Genomic DNA, 19717 nt, shown 5'->3' on the forward strand with positions numbered 1-19717 from the left:
AAGGGGACACCTCCACCGTGTCACCCTAGGGACCCCATGTCCCCCCACCACTGTGTCACCCCGGGTACGCACTGTCCCCCACCCTGGGGACACCCCCATCGTGTCACCCCGGGCACCCCCTCTCCCCCCACCCTGGGGACACCCCCACCACACCACCCCAAGGACCCCCTGTCCCACCATCTTGGGGACGCCCCCTCCGTGTCACCTTAGGGACCCTCTGTCCCCCACCCTGGGGACGCCCCCCTGGTGCCACCCCGGTCATCCTCCCAAGGACCCGTCCCCGTCCCCAGCACCGTACCGGTGACCTTGGCCTTGAAGGGGCTGCCGACGATGTGGTGGGGGCCGCCGTACTTGATGGAGATGAGGTAGTTGCCGGGGGCCATGGGGGTGTAGGTGACGCGGTGGCCCTCGGCGCACTCCACGCAGTCCAGCTTCACCTTGGAGGGGCCGTCGATGGTGACCGAGAGCGCGCCCGCCCCCGCGTTGGCCGTCTTCACCAGGAACTCGGAGCACACGCCTGCAGGCGCGCGTGTCACCTGCTGCCGCCAGCGCACGGCCCCGCAGCCGCCGCACGGAGCCGCGGCCCCACTGCCACCATCCCATGCCATGGCCCTATTGTCACCACCCCGTGCCATGGCCATGTCCCTATTGTCACCATCCTACTGCCATGGCCATGTTCCTATTACCACCACCCCATGCCATGGCCGTGTCTCTATTGCCACCATCCTACTGCCATGGCCATGGCCCCACTGCCACCACCCCGTGCCATGGCCGTGTCCCTATTGTCACCATCCTAACGCCATGGCCATATCCCCATTGCCACCCCCCCATGCCATGGCTGTGGCCCCACTGCCACCACCCCAAAGGCATGGGCACATTCCCATTGCCACCACCCTATAGGCACGGCCATGTCCCTCTTGCCACCACCCCGTGCCATGGCCGTGCCCTCACTGCCACCGTCCTACTGCCATAGCGATGTCCCCACTGCCACCAGGCCATGCCATGGCCAAGTCCCCACTGCCATCACCCTATAGGCAAAGCCACGGCCTCATTGCCACCACCCCATGCCATGGTCATGGCCATGTCCCCACTGCCACCGCCCCATAGGCGTGGGCACATGCCCATTGCCACCACCCCATGCCATGGCCATGTCCCTGTTGCCACCACCCTACTGCCAAGGTCCCCACCCCAAAGGCGTGGGCACATTCCCATTGCCACCACCCTATAGGAACGGCCTTGTCCCCACTGCCCCCACCCCACGCCACGTCCATGTCCCCCCATCCACGCCCACGCCCCCCCGTGCCACCAGCCCCGTTGTGTCCCCGCGCTGTCACCTGTGATGCCGCCCTCGAGGCCGGGCCCGTAGGCGGTGACGAGCCCGGGGTCCCCGGCCTGGCTCTGCTCGCCCACGCGGATGTTGAAGGGGCTGCCGGGCACGTGGCGCCCGTTGAAGCGCAGGTCGATGGAGTGCACCCCGTTCTCCCGCGGCAGGAACCCGATGGAGTACTTGTCTGGGGGGGGGGACATCGCAATGTCACCCCACGTCCCTGTGTCCCTGCACCCCCTTGACCCCACACTCCGTGTCTCCATGTCCCTGCACCCCTGTGACCCCCACACCCTTGTCCCCACGTCCCCATGTCCACGCCGCATGGCCCCGTGTCCCCGAGCCCTCGTGGCCCCGCACCCTGTCCCCAGTTCCCACTATTGCCACATCCCCTCTGTCCCTGCGTCCCCCATGCCTGTGCTGCATGACGCCATGTCCCCATGTCCCCAGGTCCCCATGTCCTGCACATCCCTGCCTTCCAATGTCCCTGTGTCCTTGTCCCCACATCCACGCATCCTCACATCCCTGTGACTGCATCCCCATGTCCCCGTGTCCCCGTGTCCACAGATGTCCTCTACGTCCTTGTGTCCCCATGTCCCCGCATCTTTGTCCCCACATACCCAAGTCCCCGCATCCCTGCATCCCCATGTCCCCAGTGTCACCCTGTCCCCCATGTCCCTGCATCTCCCCAGGTCCTCCATGTCCCTGCAAATCTGTGTCCCCCATATCTCCATCTCCCCGTGTCCCCTGTGTCCCTGCACCCCCATGTTCTGTCTCCATATCCCCACGTTCCCATGTCCCTGCAACCCCATCTCTCCATGTCCCCGTGTCCCACACATCCCTGAACATGTCCTCCTTGTCTCCATGTCCCCATGTCCCGACACCCCATGTCCCCCCATCCTACACCTCCCTGCATCCCCACGTTCTCCGTGTCTCCGTATCTGTCCCATGTCCCCCTGTCCCCACATCTCCATATCCCCATGTCCCTCCATCCCCACATCTCCACATCCTCATGTCTCTATGTCCCTGTGTCCCCACATCCCCATGTCCCCCTGTACCCACATCCCCGTGTCCCCACATCCTCATGTCCCTACCTCCCCACATCCCCATATCCCCGTGTCCCCACACCCTGTATCCCTGTGTCTCTACACCCTTTGTCCCTGTGTCCCCGTGTCCCCACAGCCCGTGTCCCCATGTCCCCACACCTGGTGCCCCCACAACCTGTATCCCTATGTCTCCACAACCCATGTCCCCACACCCCGTGTCCCCACACCCCGTGTCCCTACATCCCATGTCCCCACGTCCCTACATCCCCACACCCGCGTCCCTGTGCGCCCACACCCCATGTCCCCATAACCCACGTCCCTACATCCCCACACCCCATGTCCCCCCACCCGTGTCCTCGTGTCCCCATGTCCCCCCCCCCCCCCCCCATGTCCCTGCGCCCACCTCCGTCCAGCTCGGAGACGTAGCACTCCTCCACCACGCCGGCCGGGGTGTGCACCTTGGCGTCGATGACGCCGCGCGCCCCGTTCAGCTGCACGGCGAAGGACGCCGGCTGGTTCACCGTCACCGTCTCCTGCGGGGGGGACTGGGTGTTGGCACGGCCTTTGGGGGGGCCAGGGACGATGATGATGGGGGGCGTCGGGGGACATCGGGGGGTACCTGCAGGCTGGTGACGGTCAGGCGCCGCGCGTCGTCCGAGTGCGAGGCCACCGGCACCACGAAGGGGCTGTCGGGGATGTGCTCCTCGTTGAACTTGATGGACACCTCGTAGTCACCTGCGGGGGGGGGGGGGGGGGCTCGCACCGGGGCACCCTTGCACGGGGCAGGGGTGGGGGGCTTGGGTGGGGGCACCCTTGGGCGGGGGCACCCTTGAGCGGGGACTTGCATGGGGACCCCTCTGCATGGGGACATCCTTGCCTGGGGACACCCTTTCACGGGGACACACTCGCACAAGGACCCCATTGGGTGGGGGCACCCTTGGGTGGGGACATTCTTGCACGGGGAGGACTTGTGCACAGGGACACCCCTACACAAGGACCCCCTTGCGTGGGAACATCCTTGCCTGGGGACGCACATGCACAAGGACACCCTTGGGTGGGGGCACCCTTGGGTGGGGATATCTCTGGATGGGGACATGGGGACATGCACGGGGACACCTCTTCATGGGGACTTTACTTGGGGACATCCTTTCATGGGGACGCACTTGCACTAGGACCCCCTTGCATGGGGACACCCTTGGGTGGGGACATCCTTGCACAGGGAAGACTTGTGCACGGGGACACCCTTGCACAAGGACCCCCTTGCATGGGGACATCCCTCCTGGATGCACAGGGACCCCCCCCCCCCGCCATGGGCACCCCCCTCCCCAGCGCCTTTCCCCTGGCCCCAGCCACAAGCTCCGGGGCTTGGGGGGTGGATTTGGGACTAGGGGGGCTCGGTGCCGCTGGGGACCCCCAGACCCACCGGGCTCCTGCACGACGTAGGAGACGCCGCAGGACCCGTCCTTGCGGTCCTCGAAGGAGATCTCGGCCTTGCTGGGCCCCTCCACGGCGATGGAGAGCCCCCCGGCGCCCGCCTCGCGCGTCCAGATGCTGAACTCGGCTGGAGGGGGATGGGGGGGGAAGCTGGGGGAGGTCCGTGTGCCCCCCGCCCGCTGCGTCCCCTGCCCTGCACCCACGGACCCCCCACTGCACCCCCAGGGCACCCAAACCCCATTGCACCCCCACCCCATTGCACACGTGTCCCACTGCACCCCCATTGCACCCCCAGCTGCATTGCACCTCTGCTGCACCCCCGTTGTGCTCCTATCCCCAATGCACCCCCTCCCCATTGCACCCCCTCCAAACCCCCATTGCACCCCATTGCACCCCGATCCCATTGCACCCCCACCCCACGAAACCCCCATTGCACCCCCACTGTGCCCCCCTTGTACCCTATCCCCATTGCACCCCCACCAAACCCCCATTGCACCCCATTCCCCCCCCATCCCACTGCATGCCCCCCAAACCCCCATTGCACCCCGTTGTACCCCCACCCCATGAAACCCCCGTTGCACCCCCGCTGTGCCCCTGTTGCACCCCTATCGCCATTGCCGCCCTATCCCATTGCACCCCCACTACACCCCCATCCCATCACACCCCTGTTGCACCCCCATCCCATTACACCCCCATTGTACCCCCATCTCATTACACCCCCATCCCATTACACCCCCATTATGCCCCACCGCATTGCCCCCCCATCCCATTACACCCCCATCCCATCACACCCCACCCCATTGCCCCCGATCCCATTACACCCCCATCCTATTACACCCCCATCCCATTTCCCCTCCATCCTATTACACCCCCTTCCCATCACACCCCCACCCCATTGCCCCCCCAACCCGTTACACCCCCAACCCGTTACACCCCCACCCTGTTGCCCCCCATCCCATTGACTCCCCCCATCCCATTACACACCCATCCCATTACGCCCCCGTTATACCCCCATTATGCCCCATCCCATTGCCCCCCCATCCCACCACACCCCCACCCCATCGCACCCCCATTCCCCCCCCCACCCCATCACCCCCCCCACCCCCCCCACCCCCCTCACCTGGCACCCCGGCCACGCCGCGCTCCAGGCCGGTGCCCCCGGCGCGCACCTTGTGGGCCCCCCCCTCGCCCAGCGGCCCCACGGTGAACTGGAAGGGGCTGCCGGGCACATGCTGCCCCCGGTACTTGACGTTGACGGTGTGGGGGCCCATCTCCTGGGGCACGAAGCGCACGCTGTACGTGCTGTCCCCCCCCTCCAGCACCTCGGCATCGAACAGCTTCCCCGAGGGGCTCAGCACCTGCGCCGTCAGCTCCTGGGGGGCCGCCTCGCCTGCGGGGACACGGTCACTGCGCCCACGGGGTCCTGGGGGGGGGCTGCTCCCCTCTGCCGGGGGGGCTTCATGCACCCCAGGGAGCGTGCAGCCATTTGCTAAGAGCTTGCATGCGCCCCAAAGAGCGCACCCGTTTGTAAGGGGTTTGCATGCGCCCCAAAAAGCCTGCATCCATCTGCTGGGGGGCCGCGTGCACCCCATGGAGCGCGCACCCATTTATGAGGGGTTCTCATGCACCCCAACAGGCTGCACCCCTTTGCGAGGGGCTTCATGCACCCCAAAGTGCCTGCACCCGTTTGCAAAGCGTTTTCATGCACCCAAATACCCTGCACCCGTTTGCTAGGGGGCTGCGTGCACCCCAAGAGTGTGCACCTATTTAAAGGAGGTTTGCATGCACCCCAATAGCCTGCACCCCTTTGCAAGAGGGTTGCATGCACCCCAATAGCCTGCACCTCTTTGCCAGGGGGCTGCGTGCACCCCAAGAGCGTGCACCCATCTGCTGGGGGGCTTCATGCACCCCATGGAGCCTGCACCCATTTAAAAGAGGTTTGCGTGCACCCCAATAGCCTGCACCCCCTTGCAAAGGGATTCATGCACCCCAAAGAGTGTGCATCCATTTGCAAAGGGTTTTCATGCACCCCAATAGCCTGCGCCTGTTTGCTAAGAGTTTGCATGCACCCCAAAAAGCGTGCACCTGTCTGCAAGGGGCTTGCATGCACCCCGTGGAGCATGCACCTGTTTGCAAGGGGTCTGCGTGCACCCCAAGACCGTGCACCCGTTTGCTAAGAGCTTGCACGCACCCCAAAAAGCCTGCACCCCCCCCCCCCCGTAAGGGGCTTGCACGCACCCCAAGGAGATTGCAGCCAGCAGCGAGGGGTCTGCAGGTGCCCCAGGGAGCCTGCACCCTCGTGCAAAGGGCACACGCGCCCCCCCCCCCGTGCCCCCTCGCCTGCTGAGCGTGCAGCCTCGTGCGCGGGGCACAAGCACGCCCGTGAGCAGACGTCCCCAGCGTGTGCACACCCCAGTGCAAAGGACCCGCCCAGCACGCGCCTCTAGGTGTGCACGCCGTGAGGTCACACCCTCGTGCTAGGGGCTTGCACGCCCCCGTGATCACACACACCCACACGCTTGAGCAAAGGGCTCTGTGCAAGGCCTGTGTTAGCCTGTGCAAGGGCACGCGCACCTCTTGTGAGCACCGCGTCACCAGTGCCCAGCTGCCACGCTTGTGCAAGGGCAGCCTCGTGCAAGGCACCTTGCGCAAATGCCCTGTGCCAGGGGAAGGCGTGTGCCGGGCCTGTGTGAGCCAGCCCTTGTGCAAGGCCTCGTGCAAGGGGCACGTGCAGCTGCCGTGGGAAGGTGCGTGGTCCCCTGGGGGGGCACACCCCTGTGCAAGCACACACAGCCCTGTGCAAACACGCTCATGCCATGCATGGTGAGCACACGGCCCCTGTGCCAGCACGCTCCTGTGTGCAAACCCACGCTCAGCCTTGGTGCAAGCTTGTGCTCTTGTGCATCGCCCACAGCGCTGTGTAAGCGTGCACAGCCCTGAGCAAGCCCCCTCCCACGTGCAAGCACACACCCGGCCCCATACAGGCACACGGTGCCGCGCAAACACTGTCCAAGGTGCAGCATGTGCATGCACAAACCCATATGCAAATGCACACCCATGGCTCGTGCAAACTCCTATGTGCATCCAGCCCTTCTGCTAGCAGAGTCCTGGGTGCAAATGCACAGCCAGCACCTGTGCAAGCAGGCTCCCACGTGCAAATACACCAAATCCTTGCACTCTCTCCCATGTGCAAGTGCACCCAGCCTTTGCACAAGCACATTCCCCCATGCATGTGCACCCAGCCCTTGCACAAGCACTCTCCCATGTACACATGCACCCAGCCGTTGCACAAGCACGTTTCCACATGTACAGGTGCACCAAGCCCTTGCACAAACACTCTCCCATGTACACATGCACCTATCCCTTGCACAAGCATGCCCCCCATGTACACATGCACCAGCCCTTGCACAAGCACATTCCCCCATGCAGGTGCACCCAACCCTTGCACAAGCACTCTCCCATGTACCCATGCACCCATCCCTCGCACAAGCATGCCCCCATGCAGGTGCACCCAGCCCCTGGTGCAGGCACACGCACGCCCCGGCACACGCACGCCCCGCACGCACCCTCCTGGCCGCGGGCGATGCTGCTGAAGGCGCCCAGGCCCTCACGGCCCAGGAAGTCCCCGAAGACGTTGGGGAAGGGGTCGCCGCCGACCTGCGTGGACTCCTCCACCCGCACCTCCCGCTTGGTCTCGCCGCCGCGCGTCTTGCTGATCTCGGTGCGCTCGGTGCGCGTGTACGTGTGGCTGCTCCGCGTGAAGGTGCGCGTCAGGCGCTCCTGCGCCGACACCATCTGGAACCAGTTCCCTGCGGCGCCGCCGCCGCGCGCCGGGCGGGCACGGGGACACCGACACGGGGACACCGACACGGGGACGGGGACAGTGGCACATGGGAAGACATGAGGACACATGGACACGTGCGTGGATGGATGGAAATGTGGATTGGCACATCAATGGATTGATGGATGGGTGGAAACATGGATGCACGGATGGATGGATGGATGAACACATGGATGGATGGATGGAAATACGGACAGAAGGATGGATGGGTGAAAACATGAATGGATGGATGGATGCATGCATGCATAGATAGATGGATGATGGAAGGGTGGAAACATGGATGGATGATTGATGGATGCATGGATAGATGGATGGATGGACGGACACATGAATGGATGATGAATGGATGGGTGGGTGGGTGGATGCACAATGGATGCATGAATGCATGGACACGTGGATGGATGGATGGACGGACGGATGGGCGGGCACATGGAAAGTTGATGGTTGGATGAGTGACGGATGAATGGATGGACGGAAACATGGATGGATGGACGGACATCAGATGGATGGAGAGAAGCACAGAAGGATGGAGACATGGATGGATGGGTGGATGGATGGTTATACAGGTGGAGGAGGGTGTGCGGGGATGAATGGGCACGGATGGACGGGCAGGTACACGGGCAGACGGGCCAGTACACAGACAGTCACAGGCATGGACAGATGGACACATGGGTGGGGGCACGGACAGACGGACAAACCCGGAGGGACGCACGCACGGAGGGGCACAGGCACATGCGGACAGACATGGGGACGGTGCACGGACGGACGAGGAGAGAAGGAAGAAGGCGGCGGAAATCAGAGCTGGAGCGGCCGAGACGCGTCCCTGTCCCTGTCCTGTCCCTGTCCTGTCCCTGTCATTGCCCTGTCCCTGTCCTGTCCCTGTCCTGTCCCTGTCCCCGTCCCCGCCGCAGAGGCGCAGGAGCAGGAGGAGGAGGAGAAGGAGGAGGAGGAGGAGGAAGACGCGCGCCCTACCTGGGATCTTGAGGTTGAGGTCGCAGGTGCTGCCGATGGTGGCAATGGAGGGGGCCTGGCGCCGGCGCGTGATGCTCTCCTTCATGCGCCCCTCGCCCGTCACCTTCACCGTGAAGGGGCTCCCTGGGGGGGGACAGCCACCAGCTCAGCGTGCCCACCCCGGCCACCCCTTCCTGGGGGGACCTCGCCAGCCCCTGCCCCGTCCCCGCGCCCACCTGGAACATGCTTGTCGGCGAACTTGATGTTGATGATATAGTTGCCGGGCTCGGTGGGGCAGTAGGTGACCTTGCAGGTGCCGTCCTCCACGTCCTCGCAGTTGATGTCCACCTTGCTGGGGCCCTCGATGGACAGGCCCAGCCCGCCATAGCCTGGGCAGAGTGGGGACATGTTTGGGGCCGTTCCCCAGCATGGACGGGGGCGTCATGAGGCCACCAGCCCATCCTGGCCACGGCCGTGCCACCACCACGGCCACCACCCCATGCTGGCCTTGGCCATGCCACCATCACGGCCACCAGCCCATCCCAACACAGTCACAACTACGGCTACCACCCGAAGTTGGCCTTGGCCATGCCATGGCCACCACCCATCTCATTCCGGTCATGACCATATCATCATCATGGTCTCCATCCTACATTGTCCCTGGCCATGCCATGGCCACCACCCATCCCATCCTGACCATGACCATGCCAACACCATGGTCTCCATCCCATGTTGGTTGCCCTTGGCCATGCCATGGCCACCACCCATCCCATCCTGACCATGACCATGCCATAGCCATGGCCTCCATCCCTTGGCTATGCCATGACCACCACCCATCCCACCCCAGCCATGACCATGGCATCATCACAGCCACCATCCCATCAGCCCCTTGGCTACCGCCGCACCACCACCATGGCCACCACCCAGTGCTGGCCTCAGCCATGCCACCACCACGGCCACCACCCGTCCTGTGCTGGCCTCAGCCACGACATGCCCTCGGCCACCACCCCATGCCAGCCCTAACCGCGTCACACCGATGACCCTGCCCTGTCCCCATCCCCGTCCCCATCCCTGCCCGTGGTCTCACCAGCATTACGCGTGTCCACGATGAACTCGGCCACCTCGAACGTGTGCCCCTCCACCAGCCCCTTGCCCCACACCTTCACCCGGCTGGCGTCCCCGATCTCCGACTGCCCCACCAGGATCTTGAAGGGGCTGTTGGTGACGTGCTGCCCGCTCTTCTTCACGCTCACCACATGCTCGCCCACCTCCTTGGGCGTGAAGGAGATGCCTGGGGGAGACGCCACCGTTAGCCACCGCCACCACTGGGTGTCCCCACGTCCCCGTGTCCCCACATCCCCGTGTCCCCACGCACCGATGTGGCGGTTGGGCAGCCGCTTGAGCAGGCAGGGCTCCTCGTTGCCCGAGGGCGCCCGGATGCTGGCGGTCAGCAGGCTCAGGTCCGTCTCCGTGATCTTCAGCGAGACGTCCGTTGAGGTGCCCACGTTCAGCTGGGACGTCCGCATCGAGTCGTCCCCTGTGGAGGCACCGTCAGTGGGGGGCAAGAGGGGGGGCAGCGTGGGGGTCCCGTGGCTGTGGGCCTGTGGCCACGTGAGCAGGATCCCCAGGGCCATGTGGGGACGTGTGGTGGGGTCCTGGTGGCCATGCAATGCACCCAATGCCACCTGATGGGGTCCCCGTGACCACACAGGGTCCCCAAGGCCATGTGGTGGGGTCCTGGTGGCCATGCATGGGTCCCCATGATCATGACCATGCAGGTGTCCCCATAGCCACACGGTGGGATCCCCACAGCCATTCAAGGGTCCCCATGGCCACGACCGTTTAGGGGTCCCCAGGACCACATGGACATGGTACCCGTGGCCATACAATGGGGTCCTGGTGGCCAGGGCTGGACAAGGGACCCCATGGCCATACGATGATTCCCAGAGGCCACGCAGGTGTCCCCATGACCATGGCCAGGCAGAGGTCCCCAAGGCCAGAGGGGGTCCCCAAAGGCCTCCTTGAGCCCCCTCTCACCAGTGATCTTGGCGGTGAAGGGGCTGCCCGGGATGTGCTTGTCGTCGAAGCGGACGATGATGTTGTAGTCCCCGGGGGCCGTGGGCAGGTAGGACACGGTGCAGGTCCCGTCCTTGTTATCCTTGCAGGTGATCTCTGCCTTGGAGGGGCCCTCCACCGCCAGCGAGAGCCCACCTGGGGCACGGGGCAGGGGGTCAGCACCACAGCGCCCACCACACTCCCCCAGCCCCATGGTGCCCACCACCATCTCCCAACCAAGCAGCGTTCATCACGGCCTCCCAGCCCTGTGGTGGCCACCAGGATCTCCCAACCCCATTGTGTCCATCACGGTCTTCCAACCCTATGGTGGCCACCGCCGTCTTCCAACACAACCATGGCCATCATGGTCTTCCAACCCAATGGTGCCCATTGTGGTCTTCCAACCCAATGATGGCCAACATGATCTTCTAACCCAATGGTGGCTAACATGGTCTTCCAACCCTATGGTGTCCCTCATGGTCTTCCAACCCTGTGGCACTCTTCACGTTCTCCCAAACCTACAGTTGCACCCCCCCAGTCTCCCAACCCCTTGGTGACCCCATGATCTCCCAACCCCATGCTGCCCATCACGCTCTCCCAACCCCTCCCACCCCCCTGGGACCATCACTCACCCTCCCCAGCGTCCTTGGTGACAATGGTGAAGGTGCACGGCTTGTTGACCATGCCATGGCTCAGCCCCGGCCCGTAGGCGCTGACGTGCCGCGGGTTGATGGCATCCACGTAGAACTGGAGCGGGCTCCCTGGGGACATGGGGACAGTCAGGGACACGGGGCCACAGCGTCGGGGATCAGGGTTCAGCCCCTTCCCAGTGCTCCCAGTGCTCACCGGGGATGTGGTTGCCGTCGTAGCGGATGTCCATCTCGTGCAGCCCTTTCTCGGTGGGGGCGTAGCGCACCGTCACCGTCCCGTCCTTGTTGTCCGTGATGTTGGGACGCGCCGTCTTCCCCGAGGGCATCCGCACCTCGCCTGGGGACGCCGCGTCACCAGGGTGCCGTGGGGACACTAGCGTCCCACACCGTGCCCCACACCATGCCCCACACCACGCCCCCCTCACCCCATACCTGTGATCTCGCCCTTCTGCACGGTGAAGGGGATGACGAGGTTGAAGGGGCGAAGGCTCTCGGCAGTGGCAGGAGGCTCCGCCGTGGCCTGGCACCATGGGCAGAGCGGTGTCAGTACCACAGCCCCCCGGGGGGGTCTCCCAGTCCCAGGGTGGCCACCACAGCCCCAGCTCTGCCCCACGATGCCCATGACCATTTCCCATCCCCTTGGTGCCCCCTACACTCCCAGCCCTGCCCCATGGTGCTTGTCACGGTCTCCTAGCCCCACGGTGCCCACCACAACCCCACGGTGCCCACCAAGGTCTCCCAACCCCGTGGTTCCCAGTGCGGCCCCAGCTCTACCCCGTGGCTCCCATTGTGATCTCCTGGCCCACCAGTACTCCCTATGGTGCCAGCTCTGCCCCACGGTACTCCCCTTGGTGTCCCAGCCCCATGGTGCCCACCACAACCCCCAGCCCCATGGTGCCCACCATGACCTTCTATCCCATGATGCCCAACGTGGCTTCAGCTCAACCTCATGCCACCTCGACTTCCTGACCCGATGGTACCCACTACGGCCCCAACTCTCTGCCCCATGGCGCTCGTCATCATCTCCCAGCCCTCCAAGGCCCCCAAGTCCCATGGTGCCCCCACCACCACCTACCAGGACGTGGAAGGGGCTGTTGGGGACGTGCTCGCCCCCGAAGCGGATGGTGATGACGTATTTGCCGGGCTCGGGGGCGGTGTAGTAGATGTCGAAGGTGCCGTCGTGGTTCTCCACCACGTCCACGTCCAGCTCGGCCCCATCGGGCGTCGACACCTTGCAGGTCACCTTGCCCTGCCCGGCCGCCTTGGCGTCCACCGTGATCACCGTCTCCTCCCCGATCTGGATGGTGGGGCCCAGGCAGGCACCTGCGGGGGGGGGCGGGGGGGTGGGACACGGTCACGGGGACCCGGCCCGGCCCACCCCCCCCAACCCAGACCCTCGCCCCCTGGCCCCCGGCCCCACTTACCCAGTCCGTGGCCCCCAATGGATACTGCAAAGAGAGACGAGGGAAAAGCGGATGAGATGGGGGGGCTGCGGGGGGCTGCGGGGGCCGGGGGGGGCCGGGGGGCCAGCACATCCTGCTCTGCTCGGGGGCACCCGTGGACGCCGTGGGGTGGGGGGTGATGGGGGGGCAGCCATGGGGCAGCGTGGGGCAAGGCAAGGAGGGGATGCCGTGGGGAAGCCGTGGGGCAGCGGAGGGAAGCTGTGGGGCGGGGGGGGGGATGCTGTGGGTCGGTGTGGGGCAGCGTGGGGAATGGTGTGGGGTGGCACGAGGCGCTGTGGGGCAGCACAGGGAATCTGTGGGGCAGCAGTGGGGCAGTGAGGCGAAACCGTGGGGTGGCAGGGGGCAGCATGGGTGTGCCGTGGGGCAGCGTGGGGATGCCGTGGGGCAGCATGGGTGCGCCGTGGGGCAGCAGAGGGCACAACGGGGCAGCAAGGGGGTGCTGTGGGGGAGCACGGAAAATCCATGGGGCAGCAAGGAGGTGGCGTGGGGCAGCGCAGGGATGCCACGGGGCAGCACAGGGCACAGTGGGGCAGCAAGGGAATGATGTGGGGCAGCATGGAGAATCTGTGGGGCAGCAGGAGGATGCCATGGGGCAACACAGGGATGCTACGGGGCAGCACGGGGCACAATGGGGCGGCAGGGGGATGCCGTGGGGTAGCAGGAGGTAGCATGGGGTGGCACGGGGAAGTCATAGGGCAGCGTGGGGACGCCGTGGGGCAGCGGGGCACGCCATGGGGCAGGGCCCACCTGTGACGAGGCACTTGCTGGCGTCGCCGGAGGGCACGGCGTGGATGCGGAAGGGCGAGCAGGGGATCTCGTCCCCGCCGTACTTGATGGTGATGGTGTAGCGCCCCGGCAGGTCGGGCACGTAGGACACCGTGTAGGTGCCGTCCCCGTTGTCCCGGATCGCCGCCTTCTTAGGCTGCCCCTCAGGGTCCTGTGGGCACCGTGTGGCTCAGCGCCCCATGGGACGGCCACAGGGAGCCCTATGGGGCTCAGCACCCCATGGAATGGCCACAGGGAGCTCTATGGGGTTTGGTGCCCCATGGGATGGTCATAGGGGGCCCTATGGGGCTCGGCACCCCATTACATGGGTGCAAGAGTTACATATAGGGCTCAGCGCCCCATTGATGTGTGCTGTGTGACCACGGGGCCTGGCACCCCATTGCAGGGGCGTAAGAGCCTTCTATGGGGCTCAGCCCCCCCCCCAAGGCATGGTACCAGGGCACCCTGTGGGGTTCAGCGCCCCATGGGACGGCCATAGGGAGCCCTATGGGTCTCAGCGCCCCACGGGACGGTACGAGGCACGCGGTGGGGCTCACCAGGATCTGCACGGTCAGCAGCCCCTCGCCGGCGTTGCGCGCGTCGATGGTGAACTCCACGGGCAGGCTGGCGGGGATGCCGCTGGCGCTCAGCCCCGGGCCGCTGGCGCGCACCTTGCTGGCGTCGTGGGCGGGCAGCACCTTGATCTTGAAGGGGCTGCAGGGACACGGGGTCGTTGGGGGGCACGGGGTCAGTGGGGTATGGGGTCAGTATGGGAAACAGGGTTGGTAGGGGACATGGGGTGAATGCGGGGAACAAGGTTCGGTGGAGGGGACAAGGTTCAGTGGGGCACGGGGCCAACGTGGAGCACAGGGCCAGTGGGGCACCGGCCCAGTGGGGCATGGGGTCACTGTGGAGCACAGGATCAGTGTGGGGCACAGGGATCAGTGGGGAGCTCAGGGATCAGTGGGGCACAGGGATCAATGGGGCACAGGGATCAATGGGGCACAGGGATCAGTAGGGCATGGGGATCAGTGGGGCTGGGCGCTGCCCCTCACCTGCGCGGCACCTCCTGGTCGGCATACTTGACGGCCACAGTGTAGGGCCCGTCGGTGGCCGGGGTGTAGGTCACCTTGTGGGTGCCGTCCCCGTTGTCACGCACCTCTACCGGCTCCGCCAGGCCTGCGGGAGGGAGGATCAGTGGGGCTGGGTCCCTGTGGGGCAGGGTCCCCGTAGGGCAGGGAGACCCATGGACAGAGCATCCTGTGGGGCAGGGAACCCTATGGGGCAGGCAAGGCACACTATGGGGAAGGACATCCTATGGGGCAGGGTGTCTTCTGGAGCAGGGCACACCATGGGGCAGGGCACCCTATGGGGCAGGGCACCATGTGGGGCAGGGCATCCATGGGCACAGCCCCCTATGGAACAGGGCACCCTATGGAGTATGGCACCATGTGGGGCACATCACTTCTGGACAGGGGACCCCATGGGAGAAGTCACCCCACAGGGCAGGGCACCCCATGGAGCAGGACACCCCACAGGGGAGGGCATGCTGCGGGGCAAGCACCCCATGGGGCAGGGTACCCCATGGATAAGTCACCCCATGGCACAGGACTCCCCACGGGGCAGGCACCCTATGGATAAGTCACCCCATGGCACAGGACACCCCACGGGAAGGCCACCCCATGGGACACAGCCCCCCAGCCCCACGCACCGGTGGGTCCCAGCAGCGTGACCTCGAGCGGCGCCAGCCCTGCGGCGCTGCAGTCCACGGTGAAGGTCTGGGGCAGGCGGGCGCGGACGCTGGGGCCCAGCCCCGGCCCTGAGCACTTCACCTTGCTGGGGTCCACCACGTCCTGCACCGGCACCCGGAACGGGCTCCCTGTGGCACAGCACGGCGCGGCGTCACCGCCGGCACGGGGACGGCACGGGGACAGGGGGACAACACGGACACAGGGACAGCAAGGGCATGGGGACAGCATGGGGACAACATGGGCATGGGGACAATATGGGGACAGTGTGGAGACAACGTAGGCACAAGGAGAACACGGGCATGGGGACAATGCGGGGACAATGCAGGGACAATGTGGGCATGGGGACAATTTGGGCATAGGGACAACGTGGGGACAAAATGGGCATGGGGACAGTGAGGGGACAGAGAGACCACGGGCAAGGGGACAGCGTGGGGATGGAGTGGGGGACAACGCGGAGATGGGGTCACCAGGGGCATGGGGACAGCATGGGGATGGGGTCACCGTGGGTGTGGGGACACCACAGGCATGGGGGCAGTGTGACAATGGGGACAACACGGCCATGTGGGGACAGCAAGGCCACAGGGACCCCACTGCCCTGGGGGCAGCACAGCAGAAGACCCCGGGGAGCCCCCAGCCCCATCCCCGTCCCCACGCACCAGGGATGGGGTGGCCGCCGAAGGTGATGTTGACGTCGTAGTCGCCGGGCGTGAAGGGGATGTACTCCACCGTGCAGCTGCCGTCCTTGTTGTCCTTGCAGGACATCTTCGCCTCCGAAGGGCCCTCAATGGCCAGGCCCAGGCCCCCGGTGCCCGCGCCCCTGGGGACAGCGGCGCCGCTCAGGGATGGGGATGGGTGGGGGCAGGGGGTGGCACCTCCAGGGCAAGGGGATGGAGGTACCCATGGTGGTAGGGTGACGGAGGTGCCACCTCCAGGGCAAGGGGATCGGGGTGCCCATGGTGGTAGGGTGATGGAGGTGCCACCACCATGGTAGGGTGACAGAGGTGCCACCTCCATGGAAGGGTGATGGAGATTCCCATGGTGGCATGGGGCTGGAGGTGCCACCTCCATGGCAGGGTGACCCTCGATCTTGGGGTGATGGAGGTGCCCATGGTGGCATGGGGCTGGAGGTGTCACCTCCACGACAAAGGAATTGGGGTGCCCATGGTGGCAGGGAAATGGAGGTGCCACCACCACGGCAAGGGGACTGGGGTGCCCATGGTGGCATGGGGCTGGGGGTTCCACCACCACGGCAGGGTGCCGGTGCCGGTGCCCACCTGGTCTCCACGGTGAAGCAGTTGGCCGTGCCCACCAGACCTCCCTCCAGGCCGGGGCCGTGGGCACGCACGCGGGTGGGCTCACAGCCCTCGGCCACGGCCACGCGGAAGGGGCTGAGCGGCACCGCCACGTCCTTGTACGTCACCTCCACGTGGTGCACGCCTGCGGGGGGCAAACGTCACCCCCGGGGCCAGCGGGGGGCTGGGAGGGCCCTAGGGGGCTATGGGGGGGGGTCCCTCATTGGGAGGGGCTGGGGGGAGTCTCAGATTGCAGAGGTTTTTGGGGGTCCCATATTGGAGGAATTGGGGGGCCCTAAATAGGGGTTTTGGGGGGCCCTGGCTGGGGTTTTGGGGAGGAGGTCCCTTGTTGGGGGTTTTTTTGGGGGTCCCACATTGGAGGAGTTGGGGGCTCCACTAGGGGATTGGGGGACCATAAGTAAGGGGATTGGGGGGATCTGGGCAGGGGTGAGGGGTCTCTGGCTGCTTTTTGGGGGAGGATCCCATATGGAGGAGTCTTTGGGGGGTCCCTGGTTGGGTTTTTTAGGGGACCCCTCATTGGAGGAGTTGGGGGGGGGGGCAAATAGTGGGGTTGGGGGTCCCTGGGCAAGGTTATGGGGGTCCCTGGTCGTATTATTTTGGGAAGGGTCCCTCAGTGGGACAGTCCATGGTTGGGGTTTTTAGGGGATCCCTCATGGGGGCTTTTGGGGGGGGATCATCCCTGGCCCCGGGATGTGTGGGTCTCTAGCTGGGGGTCATGGGGTTCCCAAGTCGGGGGCATTTGGGAGGTTCCCGATTGGGATTTGGGGGTGGAAAGGGGTCCTCTAGTGGGGGCCCTCTAGTGGGGGCTGGGGTCCCAGTGGGGTCTGTGGGGTCCCTCACCATCCTCGTAGGGCGTGTAGTCCACGCGGTAGGTGCCGTCGCCGTGGTCGGTGACATAGGTGTCGGTCTTGGCGCCCGAGGGGTTCAGCACCCGGGCTTTGACGTGGGGCCCCCCGGTCTTGGTGAGCGCCCGTGCGTCCACCGTGAAGTCGGTGCTGACCTCCCGCAGCACCCCTGTGGGGCAGCGTCAGAACGGGGGTGACCCCAAGGGGGGCCATGGGGAGGAGGTGTCAATTGGGGTGCCCATGGGGAGCAGGTGCACAACGGGGTGCCCATGGGGGTGCCCATGGGGAGGAAAGGGCCAATGGGGTGCACAATGGGGAGGAGGCATCCATTCGGGTGCCCATTGGGGTGCCCAAGGGGAGGAGATATCAATTGGGGTGCCCATGGGGAGTGGGTGCACATTGGGGTGCCCATGGGGAAATATTCATTGGGGTGCCCCTTGGGGCGCCAATTGGGGTGCCTGTGGTTGTAGGTGAACATCAGGGTGCCCATGGGGAGGAGACATCCATGGGGAGGAGAAGCCCAGGGAAAGGAGGTGCCAATGGGGTTGGGGTGCCCATGGGGAAGGAGACACCCATGGGGATGTCCACAAAGATGCCCCATGGGGATGGGATGCCCATGGAGATTCCCATTGGGTAGGAAATGCCCATGGGGAAGGAGGTGCACATGGAGATGCCCAATGGGATGGGACACCCATGGGGATGCCCAGAAAGATGCCGATGGGATGGGATGCCCATGGAGATGCCCATCAGGAAGGAGATGTCCATGGGGATGGGACACCCATGGAGATGCCCATCGGGAAGGGGATGCCCATTGGGAAGAAGACACTCATGGGGACGTCCACAAAGATACTAACGGGATGGGATATCCATGGGGGATGCCCGTGGAGATGCCCATGGGGATGGAATACCCATGGAGATGCCCGTTGGGAAACAAATGCCCATGGGGAAGGAGATGTCCATGGGGACACCCAGGGGAGGAGGCACCCACGGAGTGCTCCGTGCTCACCCCACACCCGGGCCACCCGCGCACTGCCCTCACCTCGGGGCTCCACGCCTTTGCCGTAGACCTTGACGCCGCTGGTGTCGATGGCGGGGTCAACGGTGACGCGGATGGGGAACTTGGGCACGGGGTGCCCGCCGTACTTGATGGTGATGGTGTAGGAGCCGGGGCAGGCGGGCGTGTAGGTGATGGCGTAGGTGCCGTCCCGGTTGTTCTGGATCAGCACCTCCGCCTTGACCCCCGAGTCTGAGATGATCTCGATGGTGAGCTCGGCGTCGCCCGCCTTGGAGCAGTCCACCAGGAAGGTGGCCGCCTCGCCGGCCTTGCCACGCTCCAGCCCGGGGCCGCTGGCCGTCACCTTGCTGGGGTCGAAGACGGGCCGGACGTCGGCCTTGAAGGGGCTGCCGGGGATGTGGCGCTCGGCGAAGAGGATGTTGATAGCGTACTCGCCCGGCTCCGTCGGCAGGTAGGACACCGAGCACGAGCCGTCGCCGTTGTCCTGGCACTCGATCTTGGCCTCGCACGGGCCCTCCACCGTCAGCCCCAGCCCGCCGGTGCCGGCCCCCTTGGTGTCGATGGTGAAGGGCGCCGGGGTGCCCACCAGGCCGCCCTGCAGACCCGGCCCGTAGGCGCTCACCTGCAGGGGCGTCGGGGGTGTCAGAGGGATCGGGGGGCATCGGATGGGTTGGGGGACGTTGGGGACATGAGAAGGGATGGGGGATGTTGGAGGGGATGGGGGCTTCAGAGGGGTCAGGGGACATCAGAGGGCTCGGGGTATGTCGGGGACATGAGAAGGGTCGGGGGCATCAGAGGGGACAGGGGGTGTGAGAGGGGACGGGGGGGGTCAGAGGGGACGGGGTCCCCACACCACGCACACCACCACCCATGCCCCCTCTGGCTGCGCCCAGGTGCACGCAAGCAGCACGGAGCGCCACGTGTGCGCAAAGCACGAGTGTCATGGGTGTGCGCCGGGACAGCACACCTGCAGGATGCCCTCAGCATGAGCAAGGAGTGTGCAAGGAGCGGGGGTGTGCAGGCCACAAGGCCATGAGCCAGCTGGGTGGGTATGAGTGAGTGCGAGCAGGGAGCGTGCACCAAGCGTGTGCAAGCAGGGAGCACACTGAGTGTGGGCAAGGAAGAAGCGGGTGTGAGCTGGGAGCGTGCAACAAGCATGAGCGAGGAAGGAGCGTGTAATAAGTGCGTGTGCAAGCAGGGAGCGTGCAACAAGGGCATGCAGCAAGAAGAGCATGTGAGGAAGGAGCACACAACAAGGGAACAT

General features: G+C 65.5%; 1 protein-coding gene across 1 annotated transcript in view; it reads right to left on the reverse strand.

Annotated features, from left to right (window-relative positions):
* The window catches only part of FLNC (filamin C), a 39164-nt gene that overhangs the window by 2151 nt on the left and 17296 nt on the right, over positions 1–19717 (reverse strand). Inside the window, 25 exon segments of the mRNA XM_066995453.1 lie at positions 299–318; positions 321–517; positions 1335–1511; positions 2774–2903; positions 2990–3105; positions 3794–3931; positions 4925–5194; positions 7371–7613; positions 8618–8740; positions 8833–8985; positions 9684–9887; positions 9972–10133; positions 10634–10807; positions 11284–11412; positions 11498–11638; positions 11734–11821; positions 12377–12624; positions 13512–13701; positions 14087–14243; positions 14585–14708; positions 15241–15408; positions 15937–16097; positions 16555–16717; positions 17434–17607; positions 18478–19075. Of these exon segments, the coding sequence (XP_066851554.1) occupies positions 299–318; positions 321–517; positions 1335–1511; positions 2774–2903; positions 2990–3105; positions 3794–3931; positions 4925–5194; positions 7371–7613; positions 8618–8740; positions 8833–8985; positions 9684–9887; positions 9972–10133; positions 10634–10807; positions 11284–11412; positions 11498–11638; positions 11734–11821; positions 12377–12624; positions 13512–13701; positions 14087–14243; positions 14585–14708; positions 15241–15408; positions 15937–16097; positions 16555–16717; positions 17434–17607; positions 18478–19075 (4448 nt within the window).

This window comes from Anser cygnoides, chromosome 1, assembly GCF_040182565.1.
Source record: "Anser cygnoides isolate HZ-2024a breed goose chromosome 1, Taihu_goose_T2T_genome, whole genome shotgun sequence".
Taxonomy (NCBI): domain Eukaryota; kingdom Metazoa; phylum Chordata; class Aves; order Anseriformes; family Anatidae; genus Anser; species Anser cygnoides.